The 21138-nt window shown below is 35.2% G+C and overlaps 1 protein-coding gene across 1 annotated transcript in view; it reads right to left on the bottom strand.

The window, feature by feature from the left end:
* The window catches only part of LOC127878479 (uncharacterized), a 349860-nt gene that overhangs the window by 260611 nt on the left and 68111 nt on the right, over window positions 1-21138 (bottom strand). The window contains exons 4-5 of the mRNA XM_052425005.1: window positions 10334-10413; window positions 8971-9031 (exon numbers count right to left, since the gene is read on the bottom strand). Of these exons, the coding sequence (XP_052280965.1) occupies window positions 8971-9031; window positions 10334-10413 (141 nt within the window). The remainder of the gene's footprint in view (window positions 1-8970; window positions 9032-10333; window positions 10414-21138) is intronic.

The raw sequence follows: 21138 nt of genomic DNA, 5'->3' as shown, positions 1-21138 counted from the left end.
TTCTGAAATCATTAAATTGTCATGTTTGTATGTGCAAAATTTTTATTTTTGCAAGTCTTGATCTAACATGTTTCAAGATCAATTTCTACTTTATTTTGGAAATATCTTTGAAAAAAGGTGTTAACAGCTCCAAATAAATCCACATATTGTTATAGATGTCTCTTAAATTGAAAATATTGTACAAAAATTGTATCATTCTTTAATGAAAGTGGTGAAAGTTTATTTTTTGTTCAATGATTTTGAACTGAGACACCATAACTACAGTACAGCCAAAGCGGCACAAACATAATCCGCGGCTATGCCACGGTCAGATTATTAGTACGCGGCGGCCGAATCGTGTGTTGATGCGGCGTATCGCCGTGGCACTACATGTATGTATGTGTAGCGTAGAATTAATTACGCGCAACTGTTAATGTTTCGTTCGATTATCATTATTAAATTTGTAATCCGAAACACACTTCCGAATTTTAATGCTAACGCGACATTTGGCAAATTCTAGCGTCAAATAAACATTGCTAAAATATCCTTTGTTTCATAAAAAGCACACAAAAATTATGCAGACATGTAGAACGTCGTTTGGAAAGTTTGGGTGTATTTTGTGTTGTATAAATACATGAACATCACGTCAGGCGTAAATCGCGTGTTCAGTGGAAAAAAACGCCCCGATTAGACGTTATTTCATCATCTCTATAAATAGTAAAAAATGCCAAAATGTATTTGATACTAAAGGAAATATCGAGAATGTTTGTGTATCGTAAATATTTACCAGCATTTGCTTCAAAACTGGAATATACAGGATTATCGGGTAATTAGTAGCGATATTAACTATATAATATGAACAAAATAAAACGTGTTTATATACGCATATTCAAACAATAGTAATAATAAGCTGATAATTAACAAAACAACAAATACGTCGTCACCGTCTTGATTATTGATGTGGCTTCAAACTGCTAATTTTCTCAGCTTAAATATAATAGCAAAATCAACATGCAATTAATTTATAAATCCACCATATGCTGGAGCCTTGACCACTTGTATGTGCGAAAACATAATTACGTAACCTTGTTTATGTGTGAAATACATACACTACGGGCGGGAAACACACTTAATTGGCCAGACACATTAACTATGCTTACATGTATATGCTAATTCAATCCGCGCACAATAAATTTATTATGATTTTAACTATTATTATAATTGTTCTTTCAAAATTTGTTATCTACATGCAACTAATAATTTTTTTAAAGATTTTTTATTTTTATGATGCGCATCGACTCGGCATTATGTCGCGGATTGCGGCATGCCTCGGCGGACAGATGCGAAGTTTCGCGGCGAAATGCGACTTGCCGCCGCATACTGACGCGGCTTCAACGACTGACGCAGCATCGACTCGTTTCACCTTGCCGCCGCGGATTGCGAAATACGTTTGTTCCGCTTTGGCTGTACTGTATTTGCATTTTTCTATTTCATTTAAATAATATTTAATATGGGAATTTTTCATCTGAATTGTATAAAATCCATATTAGTATTGTTATAAACTTTTGTTGGTTTGTGAATCAGATACATTTGTTTAAAGTTTTTATGAATTTTAAACATTTTCTAATTTTGTCTTTTCATTTGTTACATTTTTCTTTATGAATTAAGGTCATGTAACATGGGAGGCAACTCTTCTAAAGATTGCATTTAAGTTTAATATAAGTTACTCCCCTTTGACTATTATGTTTTTCATAATAGTACTGCGACTTATGTGTATCATTTATGTGTTAAGTGTTATTCAAGGTTCGATATTGTTTTTTCAGTTAGGCCTGCCCTATTTATCTTTCACTAAGTTCGTACCTTCTATTACATTGTAATTGTCGTAATGGTGGTAATTACAAAATATTTCCTGTTCTGGGAATCATTTATTTTAAAGTTTAAATGTCTGGGGACATTTTGAAGAAGGGAGGGACTGTGTAGGATAGGTTACTCTGTGTAACTATATGTGTCTATGTCTCTGTACTAGTGTTTATGTCCCTTGTCTTGTATGTGTCCATTTGCTTCTCTTGTGAGATTCAGTCCTTTGTCCTGTGTGCGTCCAACCATATACCATGATGTCATATATGTTTTGTCCAGTGAGAATGAGAGAATTCAAAGATTTTTATTGGTCAGTTCCAAAACCCTTTGTGAAATTCAGAGAAAAGTTATACTGACCATGCTTTCTTTTGCTCTCTAGCTGTCGCAAGACACACTTGTATTGCAACTTTGATTATATTCTGCCAACCTGGTGAGTTTGAAGTTATTTGTATTTGCATTTATTTACTTGTCTGCAATGAAAATGAATTTAATTATTTTGAAATAATGTATTTATGTTTGGAAGGTTGTGAAATGTGTTAATTGTGTTATTTTGTGTTTTTTTAAGTTTCTTTGTTCTGTTATATGTATAAATACATATATACGAGAATTCCGATATACAGTACAGCCAAAGCGGCACAAACATAATCCGCGGCTACGCCACGGCCAGATTATTAGTCCGCAGCGGCCGAATCGTGTGTTCACGCGGCGTATCGCCGTGGCACTCGGCATCGATCCGCGCAACAACGCCGAGTCTGTATTAACCTCGCGTACTTTCGCGAAGTAAATCCGCCGCATACGTACGCAGCGGATCGAGTGAAAAGATATCCACCTACATGTACATACATGTATGTGTAGCATAGAATTAATTACGCGCAACTGTTTATGTTTCGTTCGATTATCATTGTTAAATTTGTAATCCGAAACACACTTCCGAATTTTAATGCTAACGCGTCCTTTGGCAAATTCTAGCGTCAAATAAACAGTGCTAAAGTATCCTTTGTTTCATAAAAAGCGCGCGAAAATTATGCAGACATGTAGAACGTCGTTTGGAAAGTTTGGGTGTAATTTGTGTTGTATTTACATGAACATCACGTCAGGCGTAAATCGCGTGTTCAGTGGAGAAAAAAAACGCCCCGATTAGACGTTATTTCATCATCTCTATAAATAGTAACAAATGCCAAAATGTATTTGATACTTAAGGAAATATCGAGAATGTTTGTGTATCGTAAATATTTACCAGCATTTGCTTTAAAACTGGAATATACGGGATTATCGGGTAATTAGTAGCGATATTAACTGTATAATATGAACAAAATAAAATGTGTATATATACGCATATTCAAACAATAGTTATAATAAGATGATAATTAACAAAACTACAAATACGTCGTCAGCGTCTTGATTATTGATGTGGCTTCAAACTGCTATTTTTCTCAGCTAAAATATAATAGCGGAATCAACATGCAATTAATTTATAATTCAACCATATGCTGGAGCGTTGACCACTTGTATGTGCGAAAACATAATTACGTGACCTTGTTTATGTGTGAAATACATACGCCACGGGCGGGAAACAAACTTAATAATTGGCCAGACACATTAACTACGCTTACATTTATATGCTAATACAATCCGCGCACAATAAATTTATTATGATTTTAATTATTATTATAATTGTTCTTCCATAATTTGTTAACTACATGTAACTAATAATTTTAAAAAGATTTTTTTATTTCATGATGCGAATCGACTCGGCATCATGTCGCGGATCGCGGCATGCCTCGGCGGACAGATGCGAAGTTTCGCAGCGAAATGCTACTTGCCGCCGCATACTGACGCGGCTTCAACGACTGACGCGGCATCGACTCGTTTCGCCTTGCCGCCGCGGATCGCGAAATACGTTTGTTCCGCTTTGGCTGTACTGTACATTCGGACAGTCACATAAATATCAAACCTTGGGCGGCGTTTCTATTTATTTGAACCCCTATCCCACTTCACAAATGACCCAGTTTTGAACTTGACCTAAATATCATTCAGACGAATGTCGTGACCAAGTTTCATGAAGACTGGACACAAGTGTGACTCGAGAGTTCACAAGGTAAATGTCTACAATATAAGACAAAAGACAATGTGTGTTGTTTTAAGATCATTGGCTTCAGCCCATGAACTATATTACCGCAAATAACACAGATGTCTCACAGTCGGTTGCGTGTTAAGCAAGGTGTATGCCTGGATGTAGTAAAATATTGGCAGACGATTTAAATAAGATATTTAAAATAGAATTTTCTAATTCTTAAAATTTTCACTTAGAAGCCTTTTTCGAAAATTTTCATTTTTCATCTGAGAATTTTTCTAAATCAAGTTCCCATTGTTTCATATATGCAATAATTCCAATAAATTCCAATAAATATGTTTCTTACATTTTTTGCTAATTTTTTGCATACTCAGTTTTGTGTTTTTTTACAAAGTGAATCTCAGTGTATTTTATTTTGAGATAACATGCTTTTTCAACATATTTATTTATTGGTTACTTGAAATAGTTTTAACGAATAAATAATTGTCTTGTTTCTTGCAGAAGACTGTCGAGTTTTTTCAGGGCTGTAATATTGTTAAACTTTGTTGGCAGCAAACATTTACCTTGTTTTGGGCGGCAAGAGAGGGGGTCAAATAAAAGTATTTTGATATTATTCTTCAAATTATTTTGCATATTATTTTTAATTATTTTAATCATTTGAATAAGGATTACAAACTTCAGAACGTGTGCTCCAAAATAATGCTTGCATTTAATATTTTGCGTAACAAAGTCGGTAAATATAATAACAACAACAAATTGTTCCTTTCTGCTTAAATGAAAAAGTAGCGATCATAACAGAATAATGAATCGTAACATAACAGAAAAACAAAGATATAAATTTGACAATAGCTTCTGAATGAAAGGTCATTCAGTCTCGTAAAGAGTAATGATGTAATGATAACGTTAATTAAAACAAGAGCATGAATAAACGTCTAGCCAATGAGAAGTAATACTGTAAAACCATTAAATTTTGTGTGGTACGAATTTTCGTGGATTTTGTTGGTCCACTGAACCACGAATTCAAGTACCAATGATTATTTATACATTTTTAATCTTATTTTATTTTTTAATTTTTTATACAATGCAAACAACGAATATTAGACACTTGTACTCAAATATGGCACGCCGTTATTAACAGCTCTACCCGTCTCTCTACGTACTGTTTATTCAAACATAGTTTATCGTTAGAAAGTTATTTAGACAAAATTAATAAACCAAAATATAAAATTGCCCTAAGCAGATTCCGTTTATCATCGCATAACCTAGAAATAGAAAGGGGGCGATACAATAATATTGAAAAAGAAAACCGTAAGTGCAAATTATGTAATATGAATACTGTAGAAACTGAGTACCATTTCTTACTAGTTTGCCCCATATATACGCACCTAAGAAGAAAACTTTTTAAGTCACAGTACTGCAGATGGCCAACAATTTCAAAGTTTCAAAGTCTGGTGTCCAGTGAAAATAAAACTATGCTTATTAGTCTAGCAAAGTTTATATACGAAGCTTCAAATTTACGACGCCTACTCGATACATAATTAGTCTTTTAGAACGTAACAACCCTTTAACATTATGCCATCTTTTATTTCACGCACAACATACCTTAACTCCAATTCAATTTCTTATTCCTTATAAATTTGAATAGCATTATAACATACATGCCATAATTTTTGAGACCAATTCCGGGACATTGAGTTAAATTGTCCGGGACTTTTGCCGATTTTCCGGGACATGTATAAAATGTAGCGATATTTAAAGACATACGCATTTTTGGTACGTTTTTTTTTGTTTCGCATCGTTAATAGCAAAAGTTCGAAAGCCTATCCGAAATACACTTGATCTATTAACGTCAAATTAAACATTTCTACTTCCGTTACTAGATACAAGCCACGTGTTTTCAGTGTTAGCGTTCTAAACATAGATGGTGACGTCACTGCGTTATTGTTATTAAGACCGGTGTGTGTAACGCGTAGTTGTTGATACGCCTTTATTCATTTATAACATTTATATAATAAAAAAATACAACAATACAGTACCATTAGATCGTCAACTCAAATCAATTCACAATAGTTTTTTTAACGTTATGTTTACTGGGGGTTTAGAACAAGACAATAATAAACCATGTGAGGATGACGTTTTTATATGCTTTCTTTTTTACTCAACTTCTTTGTCGGTTAAACGTGCGAACATAAACTGCTTTTAATTTTTTACTCAGCGATATTCGACTTAAGATGTGTGAACAACTATCCTTTGCCCTTACGCAGCGGGAAATAATGACGTAGTAGATTAAAGTCAATTTACAACCACATTAAACAATGCCGCCTTTTCGGTTTGACCGCGAACGTGAGACAATCGATATAATAACAGGACCCCTGTTAATTGATCGATTTTGACACGTAGCGTAGTCTGCCTATTCGGGTAGGCATTGTCATGGAGACGCTGCAGATATACACAGATTCGAGGTGCAGTTAAGCTTAAGATAAGGTACATGTATTTATGGATTTTGTAAATTCCGGGACATTTGACAGATTTCCGGGACAGCGGGACAAGTTCTTCATTTCCGGGACTGTCCCGGACAATCCGGGACGTATGGCATGCATGATTATAAACAATGCTAATTTGTTTCCGCTCAACTTGTTGTTTCATTTTGAATTTTCTTTTTTTTAATGGCTAAGCTACTAATAATTTATGATATTATATCAACTTTTAGAAATTGTTATTTTTTATAAATAACTATAACCATAATCCTCGTATTGAAATAATTTGATTTTTAATTATTTCTATAACTTGTTGCTGGATACTAACTTAATTTTCAGTGAATGAATACTGTACTTCTTAACATTACATTGTTGTCAATGTTGAATATATTTTTCCAACGAATATATTATATATTTTTTGCACTAACACCATGTGTTCAATTTAACACTTAATCCACATCTGCCATGACTTGTATTACTTGTATATATAAAATATATATGTGTAGGCTAAGAGCTTGTATGCTTTATTTGCTGAAATAAATGTTGTTGTTGTTGTTGTTGTTGTAATCCGAAATCGGTCATTTCAGAATGTCAATTCTGATACTTTCTTTTGTGTGTGTGTATCAGAGTTTATTTACAGGTCCTACCGGCCTCTTCATGAGGTCTTTGAGGTCCGACCTGCCCCTGTGACCTTCAGGAGATAAAAGTTTTTTTAAGTCAGAGTAGGTCAGATTTACCCCGGGTGTCCGGGTGTTTTGCCAATGATTTTTATTTTTAGGAGAGTTCAGTGCATGCTGGCCAATGAGACCTTAATGTGCCCTGTACTGTATTGCTGATGATGATTTTAGGATTAGGTGTAATGCTGTGTACATGAGTAATGTGTATGTGTGTGTTATATAGGGATACTTTCTTTTGTTGTCGGTTATTCGAGATATTTTTTTTTTTTTGTAATACCGGTAGTTACTTCACTTCAGTAGGTCGCATTACACTATATCTTGACTAATTAAATATTTCTGAATCAAAAATATTCTTATTTTCCACCCATTTGACATAAATTATATTTGTTTGATATTTACTAACATGACATAAATTATATTTGTTTGATATTTACTAACATGTTTATGATTACTTAGTATGATAAGAACTACGATGTTAATGAATACTTTGTATGAATGACAGTGTGTTTATATAAAATATCAATTTGTTCGCCATCCAGTGCATTAATAAAAATCTAAAGTCGTGTGAGATTTTCTTTTTTTATTCATCATCGTTGATGTACATTTTATTCATCATGGTTAATAAATATAACTGTTCTCATTTACGTGACGTCGTCAAATTAACAGTTTGCAGATTTTTGTCAATTAGTGCCAATTAAAGTTAAAAGAGACATAACGATTTTCACACTTGATTTTGGGGACCTTATTACTCAATTGTTACTATTAGGGGACCGATTGCGCTGAGAATTGCAAATATTGTCAAAACAACATTGATGGCAATTAGCGAGCAGGGACCCACAAGTGCGCCATTTTCACTCATATTGACAATTATCGGAAACACTTTCATGCTTCAGTGCACATGAACCTCAAGTCTTGCTGTCAACACAGATCAGCAATTATGCTTCGTTATTACTCTGGTTATTTTAATAAAAGTTTAATGGCGGTCAGTCTTCCCCGAAAATTTGAAACTCACAAAATTACGTATCAACGAATTAGTTGTTTTTTATTTGAAATCCACGAAATTACGTGTCAACGAATTAGTTGTTTTTTATTAAACCACGAAATTTCATACCGACGAATTTCTATACGTTTACAGTATTAACATCCAGGCATTTACTTGTTCGCAAAATACCAAGCTCCCGTGTGAATATTTTTGATGTTTGTATAATGGTTCCAGAATTGCAGGTGCTGCAGCAGAGAACTGTGTGATATCCAGAAGCAGGAAGGCTTACCAGACACAGGCAGAGCAAAGAACTGTGTGATATCCAGAAGCAGGAAGGCTTACCAGTCACAGGCAGATCAGAGAACTGTGTGATATTCAGAAGCAGGAAGGCTTACCAGACACAGGCAGAGCAGAGAACTGTGTGATATCCAGAAGCAGGAAGGCTTACCAGTCACAGGCAGATCAGAGAACTGTGTGATATTCAGAAGCAGGAAGGCTTACCAGTCACAGGCAGATCAGAGAACTGTGTGATATTCATAAGCAGGAAAGCTTACAAGTCACAGGAAGATCAGAGAACTGTGTGATATTCAGAAGCAGGAAGGCTTACCAGTCACAGGCAGATCAGAGAACTGTGTGATATTCAGAAGCAGGAAGGCTTACCAGTCACAGGCAGAGCAGAGAACTGTGTGATATCCAGAAGCAGGAAGGCTACCAGTCACAGGCAGATCAGAGAACTGTGTGATATTCAGAAGCAGGAAAGCTTACCAGTCACAGGCAGAGCAGAGAACTGTGTGATATTCAGAAGCAGGAAGGCTTACCAGTCACAGGCAGATCAGAGAACTGTGTGATATTCAGAAGCAGGAAAGCTTACCAGTCACAGGCAGAGCAGAGAACTGCGAGATATTCAGAAGCAGGAAGGCTTACCAGTCACAGGCAGATCCCTGGCTTTCACCAACAGCAGATGTTTCTATGTAGCTTGATAGCTCTACAACAAGCATATAATAAATGCAATAACAAACCCGAAAATATTGTGACGTTTACAGCAACTGGTTCACAAACTGAAACATTATTACAATTTTTCATCTTGTTGTAATAGCCTACTAAGTGTTCATTTAAATACAAATGTGAATAACGTTTTCCAGCTACATGAAAATAGTTAGTTGTATTTTCAACACATTTGCACCATACATGCCATAATTTTTCAGACCAATTCCGGGACATTGAGTTAAATTGTCCGGGACTTTTGCCGATTTTCCGGGACATGTATAAAATGTAGCGATATTTATAGACATATGCATTTTTGGTACGTTTTTTTTTGTTTCGCACCGTTAATTGCAAAAGTTCGAAAGCCTATCCGAAATACACTTGATCTATTAACGTCAAATTAAACATTACTACTTCCGTTACTAGATACAAGCCACGTGTTTTTAGTGTAAGCGTTCTAAACATAGATGGTGACGTCACTGCGTTATTGTTATTGAAACCGGTGTGTAACGCGTAGTTGTTGATACGCCTTTATTCATTTATAACATTTATATAATAAAAAATACAACAATACAGTACCGTTAGATCGTCAACTCAAAGCAATTCACAATACATACAACCAATCACAATAAAACAAATACAACAAAACCGTACCGGTAGATCGTCAACTTAAAATCCGGACACTTTTTTACTTAACTTCTTTGTCGGTTAAACGTGCGAACATAAACTGCTTTTAATTTTTCACTCAGCGATGTTGGACTTCAGATGTGTGAACAACTATCCTTTGCCCTTACGCAGCGGGAAATAATGACGTAGTAGATTAAAGTCAATTAACAACCACATTAAACAATGCTGCCTTTTCGGTTTGACCGCGAACGTGAGCCGATCGATATGATAACAGAACCCCTGTTAATTGATCGATTTTGACACGTAGCGTAGTCTGCCTATTCGGGTAGGCATTGTCATGGACACGCTGCAGATACACACAGATTCGAGGTGCAGTTAAGCCTAAGATAAGGTACATGTATATATGGATTTTGTAAATTCCGGGACATTTCACAGATTTCCGGGACAGCGGGACAAGTTCTTCATTTCCCAGACTGTCCCGGACAATCCGGGACATATGGCATGTATGTTTGCACCATGTTTTTGCTTGTAGTTTAGACAACAGTATCATGTAGTTGAATATTAGAACAAAAGATGACCCCTCCACCCCTCCCTCTCATAAAATTTTTATTTTGTCAAGACTAGCCAGCATACTTGACAGTTAAAGGGCACAACACTAGACAGTGCATGTCCTCACCAGCATTGTTGTTGGAGACATTGTCCATGTCAATCTGCTGTTGCAAAGCGCCATCAGGATCCAGGAAGCTGGTACTGTCTCTGAAAGCAAATTATTTATATGTGAATTACCTCCACCACGTTCTACAGTGTCATTCTTTAAGCAACTCATTTATCACACCTATCAGTTCTAATTTCTTCATTGATTTGTTCATTACAAAATCTGAAACAAGGGACAAAATTGTCACAAAACCAGGTTTTCAGTTGAAAAAAGTCTGATAAAGGGAGACAATTCAAAATGTGTATTGTCAACCCCCTTGTGTAAAATTGACCTTGATTTCAATTAGAAAACAAGGGCTGTTTGTAAAACATGCATGCCCCCCATATGGGCTGTCAGTTGTAGTGGAAACCATTATGTGAATTATTTTTTTTGTCACTGTGACCTTGACCTTTGACCTAGTGACCTGAAAATCAATAGGGGTCATCTGCCAGTCATGATCAAAGTTCCTCTGAAGTTTCATGATCCTAGGTGTAAGCATTCTTGAGTTATCATCCGGAAATCATTTTACTGTTTCGAGTCACTGTGACCTTGACCTTTTACCTAGTGACCTGAAAATCAATAGGGGTCATCTGCCAGTCATGATTAATGTACCTATGAAGTTTCATGATCCTAGGCGTAAGCATTCTTGAGTTATCATCCGGAAACCATTTTACTATTTCAAGTCACTGTGACCTTGACCTTTGACCTAGTGACCTGAAAATCAATAGGGGTCATCTGCCAGTCATGATCAATGTACCTATGAAGTTTCATGATCCTAGGCCTAAGCGTTCTAGAGTTATCATTCGGAAACCATTTTACTATTTCAAGTCACTGTGACCTTGAGATTTGACTTAGTGACCTGAAAATCAATAGGGGTCATCTGCCAGTCATGATCAATGTACCTATGAAGTTTCATGATCCTAGGCCTTAGCATTCTTGAGTTATCATCCGGAAACCATCTGGTGGACGGACCGACCAACATATGCAAACAATATACCCCCTCTTCTTTGAAGGGGGGCATAAAAAAAGTCTGATAAAGAGAGACAACTCAAAATCAAAATGTGCATTGTTACTGATTGTTCATAGTTACATAATTGTTTCAAAATCAATCTATTTTTAGTTGTGGCGACCTTGACCTTGGAGATATTGACGTAATTCTTTCGTGCGACACACCGTCCAATAATGGTAAACAAATGTGCCAAATGATTTTAAAATGTCACAATGCATGACATAGTAATGGCCCAGACAAGCTCATTTATGGCCATTTTTGACCTTTAAACTCAAATTGTGACCTTGACCTTGGAGATATCGACGTAATTCTTTCGCGTGACACAACGTCAAATGATAGTGAACAAATGTGCCAAATGATTTTAAAATCTCACAATGAATCACAAAGTAATGGCCTGTACAAGCTCATTTATGGCCATTTTTGACCTTCAAACTCAAATTGTGACCTTGACCTTGGAGATATTGACGTAATTCTTTCGCGCAACACACCATCTAAAAATGGTAAACAAATGTGCCAAATGATTTTAAAATCTGACAATGAACAACAAAGTTATGGCCCGGACAAGCTCATTTATGGCCATTTTCGACCTTCAAACTCAAATTGTGACCTTGACCTTGGAGATATCGACGTAATTCTTTCGCGCGACACACGGTCTAATGATGGTAAACAAATGTGCCAAATGATTTTAAAATCTGACAATGAACGACAGAGTTATGGCCCGGACAAGCTCATTTATGGCCAATTTTGACCTTCAAACTCAAATTGTGACCTTGACCTTGGAGATATCGACTTAATTCTTTCGCGCCACACACGGTCTAATGATGGTGAACAAATGGGCAAATTATTTTAAAATCTGACAATGAATGACAAAGTTATGGCCCGGAAAAGCTTGTTCCGCTCGCCCGCCGACTTTCGCCAATCTAATAACCAGTTTTTTTCTTCGAAAAACCTGGTTAACAAAATTTAATGTAAAAACAGAAACATAAAATTATTTAGTTCAAAGCAAAAGGAAAGCTCGATATTCGTTGCTAAAGCAACCCATACTCATGTAAATGGGGATAGAGACTTCACAGTTTTCTTTAACGCTTCAATTTGATATAAACATATGGTTTTGTTCCAATTCTGAGCACATTGTTATACAATGTCTGTAGGGCATCTGACATCATTTTTTATTTTTTCTGGTTGTCATTGTATACACAATTCATTATCAGTTGGTAATCATGTAAGCTTTTCTATCTTTTTTCTGTCAATACATCATCTGATGCAAACAAACAGCACACTTATCAACATTCTGCTGTGAGCTTTAACATTTTCACCAAATTAATCTGATGATTTAGACTGGTGTGGTTATTTTGTGTGTGTGTATATATATATATACATATATTTATAACGAAAAATGCTATTTTATAAATAAGTGTAATCTAAAACGATTGAAATCATCAAGAAAAATGGCAAAGACATTTTGATACTAAAAAACGATGAATTTGTTTTCCATATACGGCTCAGGTATTTCCGCCACCTATTTTGGTTGTGACGTCAACTGGACACAACGTGCATAACACAGAAACTCGTCCATTGTTATTATGGATTGAAGCTTGAACTCTTTGCACAGAACGTCAACTTTGAAAATCAATTTTGTGTTATTATGCTCCCCTTCGAAGAAGAGGTGGTATCAGGTTTTGCACATGTCGGTCGGTCTGTCTGTCCGTCGGTCCGTCCACCAGATGGTTTCCGGATGATAACTCAAGAACACTTAGGCCTAGGCTCATGAAACTTCATAGGTACATTGATCATGACTGGCAGATGACCCCTATTGATTTTCAGGTCACTAGGTAAAAGGTCTAGGTCACAGTGACTTGAAATAGTAAAATGGTTCCCGGATGATAACTCAAGAATGCTTAGGCCTAGGATAATGAAACTTCATAGGTACATTGATCATGACTGGCAGATGACCCCTATAGATTTTCAGGTCACTAGGTCAAAGGTCAAGGTCACAGTGACTCAAAATAGTAAAATGGTTTCCAGATGATATCTCAAGAATGCTTACACCTAGGATCATGAAACTTTATAGGTAAATTGATCATGACTGGCAGATGACCCCTATTGATTTTCAGGTCACTAGGTCAAAGGGGAAGGTCACAGTGACTCGAAATAGTAAAATAGTTTCCGGAGGATAACTCAAAAATGCTTACGCATAGGATCATGAAACTTCATAGGTACATTGATCATGACTGGCAGATGACCCTATTAATTTTCAGGTCACTAGGTCAAAGGTCAAGGTCACAGTGATTTGAAACAGTAAAATGGTTTCCTGATGATAACTCAAGAATTATTAGGCCTAGGATCATGAAACTTCATAGGTACATTGATCATGACTGCAGATGACCCCTATTGATTTTCAGGTCACTAGGTCAAAGGTCAAGGTCACAGTGACAAAAAACTTATTCACACAATGGCTGCCATTACAACTGACAGCCCCTATGGGGGGCATGCATGTTTTAAAAACAGCCCTTGTTTTTTTAGTTTTTAGTTGAATTTTATTTAAAGCGTGTGCAGAAATTTAGAGAAGATAAATTCAGGTCCCAAAATCTAGAAAACACCAAAAATATTGCTATAAGGATCGCCTACAGGCATGGAAGATGTATACCACCCATTGTATCAAAAACTAATAACACATGCTTTTAAATTCATACCACGCCGTATAGTGTAAATTACTTTTACAGTATATATGTTTGCACTGTATTAAAATATCACAATGTAATGGCGTATTGCCCTCAAGCATTCATCTGCCGTGATTTATGACCTTAATTGAGTGATAATTATGTATCGTCGAAGTGTCATTAGATAAGCAAAACAGAGCAGAAATCTGGTAAAAAAAGCGCTGTAAAATATGCTGTCCGAGTCATAAATTATGGATAAAATCCTGTATGTTCGAAAATTTAGAGTGTCAGAAAACTTGAGTAATTAGGGTAGATTGGGAAAATCAAACTTGCAGCAATTACATCACCCAGTTGTTTACAATAAGGTTAGCTTTCACCCAGCTATCTGTTCAGATATAATTGATGGTTTTTATGAAACAAAAATGGCGATAATTTCTATGGAATTTATTATCCGCCAGTACATGCATGCTGCTAATTACAATTGCATTTTGCTTTGTTGCATTTGTTACTAAATAACTGCTGCTTCCTTTTGTCTTTATGCTTTTTTCCATCAGTTTGATCAATATTGCTTGCATAGTTCGTTATAATGTTTACTCACTTTGCGGTGATTGAATGTTATTTTCCACTAAGTCTCATCTATTAGTATTCACACTGTCATGATGCAATCAACACTTCATTTTCATTTCTCTTTAAATCTTAGAAATCATTTAACTGCTGCAAGTCAACAAAAAATCAATGGGGCGATTTCAATTCGCTCATCTGTGTTAAAGCCTCTGACCTTGAAATGAAATACATGTTTATCAATACATATAGATGCAATTTGAAAGTGTGCAAAATTGTCATTATATGAATAGCCTAGTAAGCAAGTAATTTATTAGGATTTCTATAAGTATACGTCCCTTTCGACAAACGCGATTATTTTTAAGTTTTAAAGAGCAAAACAAAAAAGAGGGATTTCCACCTTGTAACCACCAGATATATTCTAATTGGCATAGATAAAATTAAATCTATAGCCTAGTTAGCAAGTAATTTATTATTTTTCAAACGGTACCGCTTTTAAATCAGAAAGAAGGATTTCTAGACTTGTACGTCCATTTCAACAAACGCGATTATTTTTAAGTTTTAAAGCGCAAAAAGACGGATTTCTACCTTGTAACAACCAGATATATTAATTGGCATAGATAAAATATGTTTCTTATTTATACTTAAATTTACTATGCCAAATAAGTTGTGTGGTTTTATTAATTAATGTGCTTTTTCGGCGTAAGCTGTATTAAGCCAGCTTTTCACCTCTCCTGACCTTTGTAAGTGTCCAATAAAATTCAAATAAAATTTCCCGAGGCTAGGTATGAATGAATACACTTCATTTATTCCATTGGCTGATTTGAGTATTCCACCAGAACATTGGAAACATATCCGCGTCTTTGTAACACTGTTTTACTGCATGAAACAATTTTATTTCTAATGAAAAGGCTTAATAAATAGAACAGTTTTACACTCAATTCTCGACATCAATACAGTTTGTGCGTACACCTTTTATTTTCAGAGAATTACCAGCGCAACGCGTTTATATTTAAAGGCTATGTTCTCATATTTAGTACTTACTTCCATATTCTTGTCAACATGTTAACATGTAAAAGTATAAAGAGCAGTGGAAGCGAGGCCTCACTTTAATACATTGCATTTCAACCCGGGTCAATTCGCGGCCAGTGTATGAATGTCAGAGTTTATATACAGGTCATCACCGGAGTTCGCGGCCAGTAAAATAATAGTTAAATAATAAATACGCTATCCGTGAACTAGGTGACCTGGAATTTTCTTTAGACCAGAAATATGTAGATTCTTAATGTGTTTTTAACAATACAATGATAAATATTATTTGCGATTAATTTAACAATTATTATTCCACCATATTGACCAATGTATTAAGCATGAGCGTGATGATTATCGATACTGTTAATAATCGAATCAAATAGCAATGCCCGACAAACCACTAAAACAGGTTTGTTCGAAGAACGCGCCTATAAATATGGATACTTCTCGTGTGGCCGGTTGACTCGTATGTTTTAATTTCACTTCCATTCTTCTTTTGGTTTTCTGTTTTGTATCTATAGGTTTATGACCAGCAATATGTAATAATGTAAAATAAGCCGCGAAAACTCCGCGTAGCATCCTGTACTGTGTGTGATGCAGCTAAGAACTGCACAGAAAAAAGACATTCGCTATCCTTGATCTCATTCATTGAACTATCAACGCCGTATATCTTTTTTAAAGATATTTCTTGTTTACTGATAAGCAATGACAAATGGACGAAAGTACTAACATATAAATGTGCATCAATTTGATTGTGCACACAAAACAATCCTGGTTCTGACTTTTTACTGACTCGCAGAGGCAGGGGTTTTTCAACAAAATATTCAGTGGTTTAATTGTCAAGAGAAATAACTTTAGTTTATCAATTCCAATTTTGTTGGTTCTCCGTTTTATATGAATTGCACATTACAAAATTTCATGCCGCATTTGATTAACTTCAAGTTGTGTCATGTCTTCCAACATGCTTAAGTGCTTATCGCTTGCATCTTGTTGATTTGCTAGTGTAATTATTGGTGCAATGCTAGCTAGTGCAATTACCATTGTTAAGTTGTAATGTAAAGCAATATTAACTTCAACGAAGATGGTACTAAATTGTGCATTTTTATTTACACACATGAGAATATTTGACAATCAATTATAAAGAAACAACAGATGCAATGATGTTTTTAGCATACAACCAAGTGGTGCAAAGAAGCACAAAGGCGCACGGAAGTTGCAGTATGTTTGCAACAAATAGCACAATGCAAAAAACATTTGTCATGTTTAAATATTTAGCTGTCATAAGCAATATAAATTGACATTAAGCAATATATAATTGTCATTTAGCAATATAAATGGACTGTTGGGCATTCCCTTCCATAAATTTCTTCCTTAAAACACAAAGTGAAACTCAAGATGCACCAGCCAGAAGGAAACTGTATTATAGCAACATAAAACATTATAACTTGAATTAATTGCACAAGATTTTTTTTAACTACATGATAATTACCAACAGATTTTTCAAGATTTCGCAAACACTGTATTTTTGACATCAATATACTTTGCTTAAGTGAAAAGTAAGGTTCAATATATGACAGACCACTAAAAATTGAAAATTTAACAGCATTTGAATGTTATGGCAATCATTAACGTATTTCACTTAAGAATGCAAACATATTAACATTTAAAATCATTATGTCAACAAATCCCTCAATTTTCCGGCATTAGCTGTATACGCCAGCTTTTCACCTTAGCCTGACCTTTGTTAGCGTCCAATAGAATTCAAATAAAACTTCCCGCGGCCAAGTACAGATGAATACACTTCATTGACTGCATTGGCTGATTTGAGAATACGACCAGAACATTGGAAACATGTCCGCGTTTTTGTAACACTGTTTTACTGCGTGTTCAGCATGAAATAATTTTATATCTAATGAAAAGGCTTAATAGATAGAACAGTTTTACACTCAATCTCGACATCAATACAGTTTGTGCGTCCACCTTTTATTTTCAGAAGATTTTCAGCGCGAGAACGTTTGCACTTAAAGGCTTTTTTCTCATATTTAGTACTAACTTCCATATTCCTGTCAACATGTTAACATGTTAAAGTATAGAGAGCAGTGGAAGCGAAGACTCACTTTAATGCATTGCATTTCAACTCGCGAGGTATATCGGGTCAATTTGCGGCCACTGTGTGTGAATGTCAGAGTTTACATACAGGTCATCGCTGCGTCTCTACCCTATGTGCTGATCGGAGTTCGCGGCCAGGAAAATAATCGTTACATAATAAAGACGCTATAGCGTGAACTAGGTGAACTGGAATTTTCTTTAGACCAGACAGATGTTAAATGAAGATATCCAGCGATATCATATGGTATGTCAATAATAGATTCTTAATGTGTTTTACAACAATACCATGATACATATTATTTTTAATTAATTTAACAAGAATTATGCCATCATATTGACTAATGAATTAAGCATGAGCGCAATGATTCTCGATACTGTTAATAATCGAATCAAATAGCAACACCAGACAAACCACTAAAACAGGTTTGTTCGAAGAACGCGCGTATAAATATTTAAAATATATACGGATACTTCGCGTGTGGCCGGTTGACTCATATGTTTTAATTTCATTTCCATTCTTCTCTTGGTTTTCTGTTTTGTATCTATACGTTTATGACCAGCAATATGTAATAATGTAAGACATTCGCTATCTTTGATCTCATTCATTGAAGTCTTTACCTTTCATTAACTGCAACCACAATCAACGCCGTATATCTTTTTTAAAGATATTTCTTGTTAATTATGATGTGTGTTGATATTCAGGTTTGATAACACTTAATTGTGCCTAGGATTCATGAGAATATAAATGTATATATAAACAATGGACAAAATTGCCACAAAACCAGGTTTTCGATTTGAAAAAAGTCTGATAAAGGGAGAAAACTCAAACTGAACTGATTTTTCATAGTTACACCCCTTGTTTCAAAATAAATCTATTTTTAGTTGTGGCGACCTTGACCTTGGAGATTTTGACGTAATTCTTTGGTGCGACACACCGTCCAATGATGGTGAACAAATGTGCCAAATGATATTAAAATCTCACAATGAATGACATAGTTATGGCCTGGACAAGCTCATTTATGGCCATTTTTGACCTTTGAACTAAAAGTGTAACCTTGACCTTGGAGATATCGACATAATTCTTTCGCACGACACACTGTCTAATAATGGTGAACAAATGTGCTAAATGATTTTAAAATCTCACAATGAATTACAAAGTTATGGCCCGGACAAGTTTGTTCGGAACGCCCACCCTCCCGCCAGCCCGCCAACATTCGCCAATCTAATAACCAGTTTTTTCCTTCGGAAAACCTGGTTAAAAACACAACAGTACAAATACATACTTAAAGATCTCACCTTATTTACCAAATACCAGTTTCACAAACCATATCCTTTTTGGATAAATCAACATGTATGTATATTTTAAGCATTTGAATTATTTCCAAAATAAATGTTATTAATACTGAATTCACAAAATCTAAATTTTTTAGCAAAGGAAACAGAAGTAATACTGTATCAGTTTTAATAATGTATACTTTAAACCAGCCAATTCACTTGCTAGTGATTTGCAGGCATATCAAATTACAGAAACTACTCACACTTTGGGAATGTCTAATGACTTAATAGATTAAACCAAATATAATGAACTTTCAATTTAAACTGTTTTGATATTCAGTGTATTGGTCATGCAATTTAATCTGTTTAATGTGACAAGGAAAAGTCAATTTTAATTTTATATTACGATTACTTTGTTTGTGTTTTTTATATAAAATTGTATAAATATCACTTTATCATGTTGGCGAGTGACAATTTGTATACATAATTTTTGTGATTATGATACTTATTATGATTATGATAAATGATGTACATTTTTCGTTTTACTTATTGTATTACCATATTATCATTCATAAGATTATGGAAAAATATACATGTACACTGTAAAAGTTTTGATCACTTTGCACGTTTGGTGAAAAGTGAAATTCTATCGCAGAAATTAGCAGAGCTTAATGTGTGAATTCGACTGTGTAATGTGTTTTATTATGAACAGGAATGTTGATTACATGTTCTGTTGGTTTGTTTGTTTGTTTGTTTGTTTGTGTGTTTGTTTGTATGTTTGTTTGCGTCAAACTTTAACATTTTGCCATAACTTTTGCAATATTGAAGATAGCAACTTCATATTTGGCATGCATGTGTATCGCATGGAGCTGCACATTTTAAGTGGTGAAAGGTCAAGGTCATCCTTCAAGGTCAAAGGTAAAAAAAACAAATCCATGTGCAGTAATAAGCTTTAAAGGGAGATAATCATCTGAACCTTCCAAATGATAAAAAAATAAAACAAGAGCTGTCAGAGGACAGCGCGCTCAACTATTCGAGTGCTTGACAGTATAACTTTAGCAATCATGGGGAAATTGTTCAAATTATTCAATAAGGTCAAGGTAATAGTTCATATGTAATAGTCCAGGTAAAAAAGAAAGGAAAAAAAAATTGGGGGGGGGGGGGGGTAGGGGGGTTGAGAACAGGAATGTTGCTTACATGTTCTGTTGGTTTGTTTGTTTGTTTGTGTGTTTGTTTGTGTGTTTGTTTGCGTCAAACTTTAACATTTTGCCATAACTTTTGCAATATTGAAGATAGCAACTTCATATTTGGCATGCATGTGTATCGCATGGAGCTGCACATTTTAAGTGGTGAAAGGTCAAGGTCATCCTTCAAGGTCAAAGGTAAAAAAAACAAATCCAAGGGAAGTAATAAGCTTTAAAGGGAGATAATCATCTGAACCTTCCAAATGATAAAAAAATAAAACAAGAGCTGTCAGAGGACAGCGCGCTCAACTATTCGAGTGCTTGACAGTATAACGTTAGCCATCATGGGGAAATTGTTCAAATTATTCAATAAGGTCAAGGTAATAGTTCATATGTAATAGTCCAGGTAATAAAGAAAGGAAACAAAAAAATTTGGGGGGGGGGGGGGTAGGGGGGGGGGTTGAGAGGGGGGTATAATGTGGGGTGTGGTCATTTATTAGACGATCTTTCAAAAATAAAAAAAGGAAAAAAATAAAAAAAAATTGGGGGGGGGGGGTTAGAGGGGTAGGGGGGTTGAGAGTGGGGTATAATGTGGGGTGTGGTCATTTATTCGATGATGTTTGAAAAATAAAAAAAAGTAAAAATAAAAATTGAGGGGGGGAGGTTGAGGGGGGGGGGGGGCAGGGATTCTGGGTAGGGGCGTGGGGTATTGTTTGGGTGGAATCCATTGTGGTATTCAGGTAAGTGTTGTTTTGTCAAAGTATTAATAAAATCTGATCATAAATAAAGAAATTTTGGCAATTTAAGCAAAATGTTCAATTATCTAAGTATAAAAGGGGCCATAAATCTGTCAAAATGCTTGATACAGTGGTCTGCTTTTGTTTATAGGTTGGGGTCATGTTGGTAAACAAGTATGCAAAATATAAAAGCAATATGTCAAAGGACATAGGAAATATT

Source organism: Dreissena polymorpha, chromosome 4 (genome assembly GCF_020536995.1).
Source record: "Dreissena polymorpha isolate Duluth1 chromosome 4, UMN_Dpol_1.0, whole genome shotgun sequence".
NCBI lineage: Eukaryota > Metazoa > Mollusca > Bivalvia > Myida > Dreissenidae > Dreissena > Dreissena polymorpha.
This window is presented reverse-complemented; position numbering and strand designations above follow the sequence as displayed.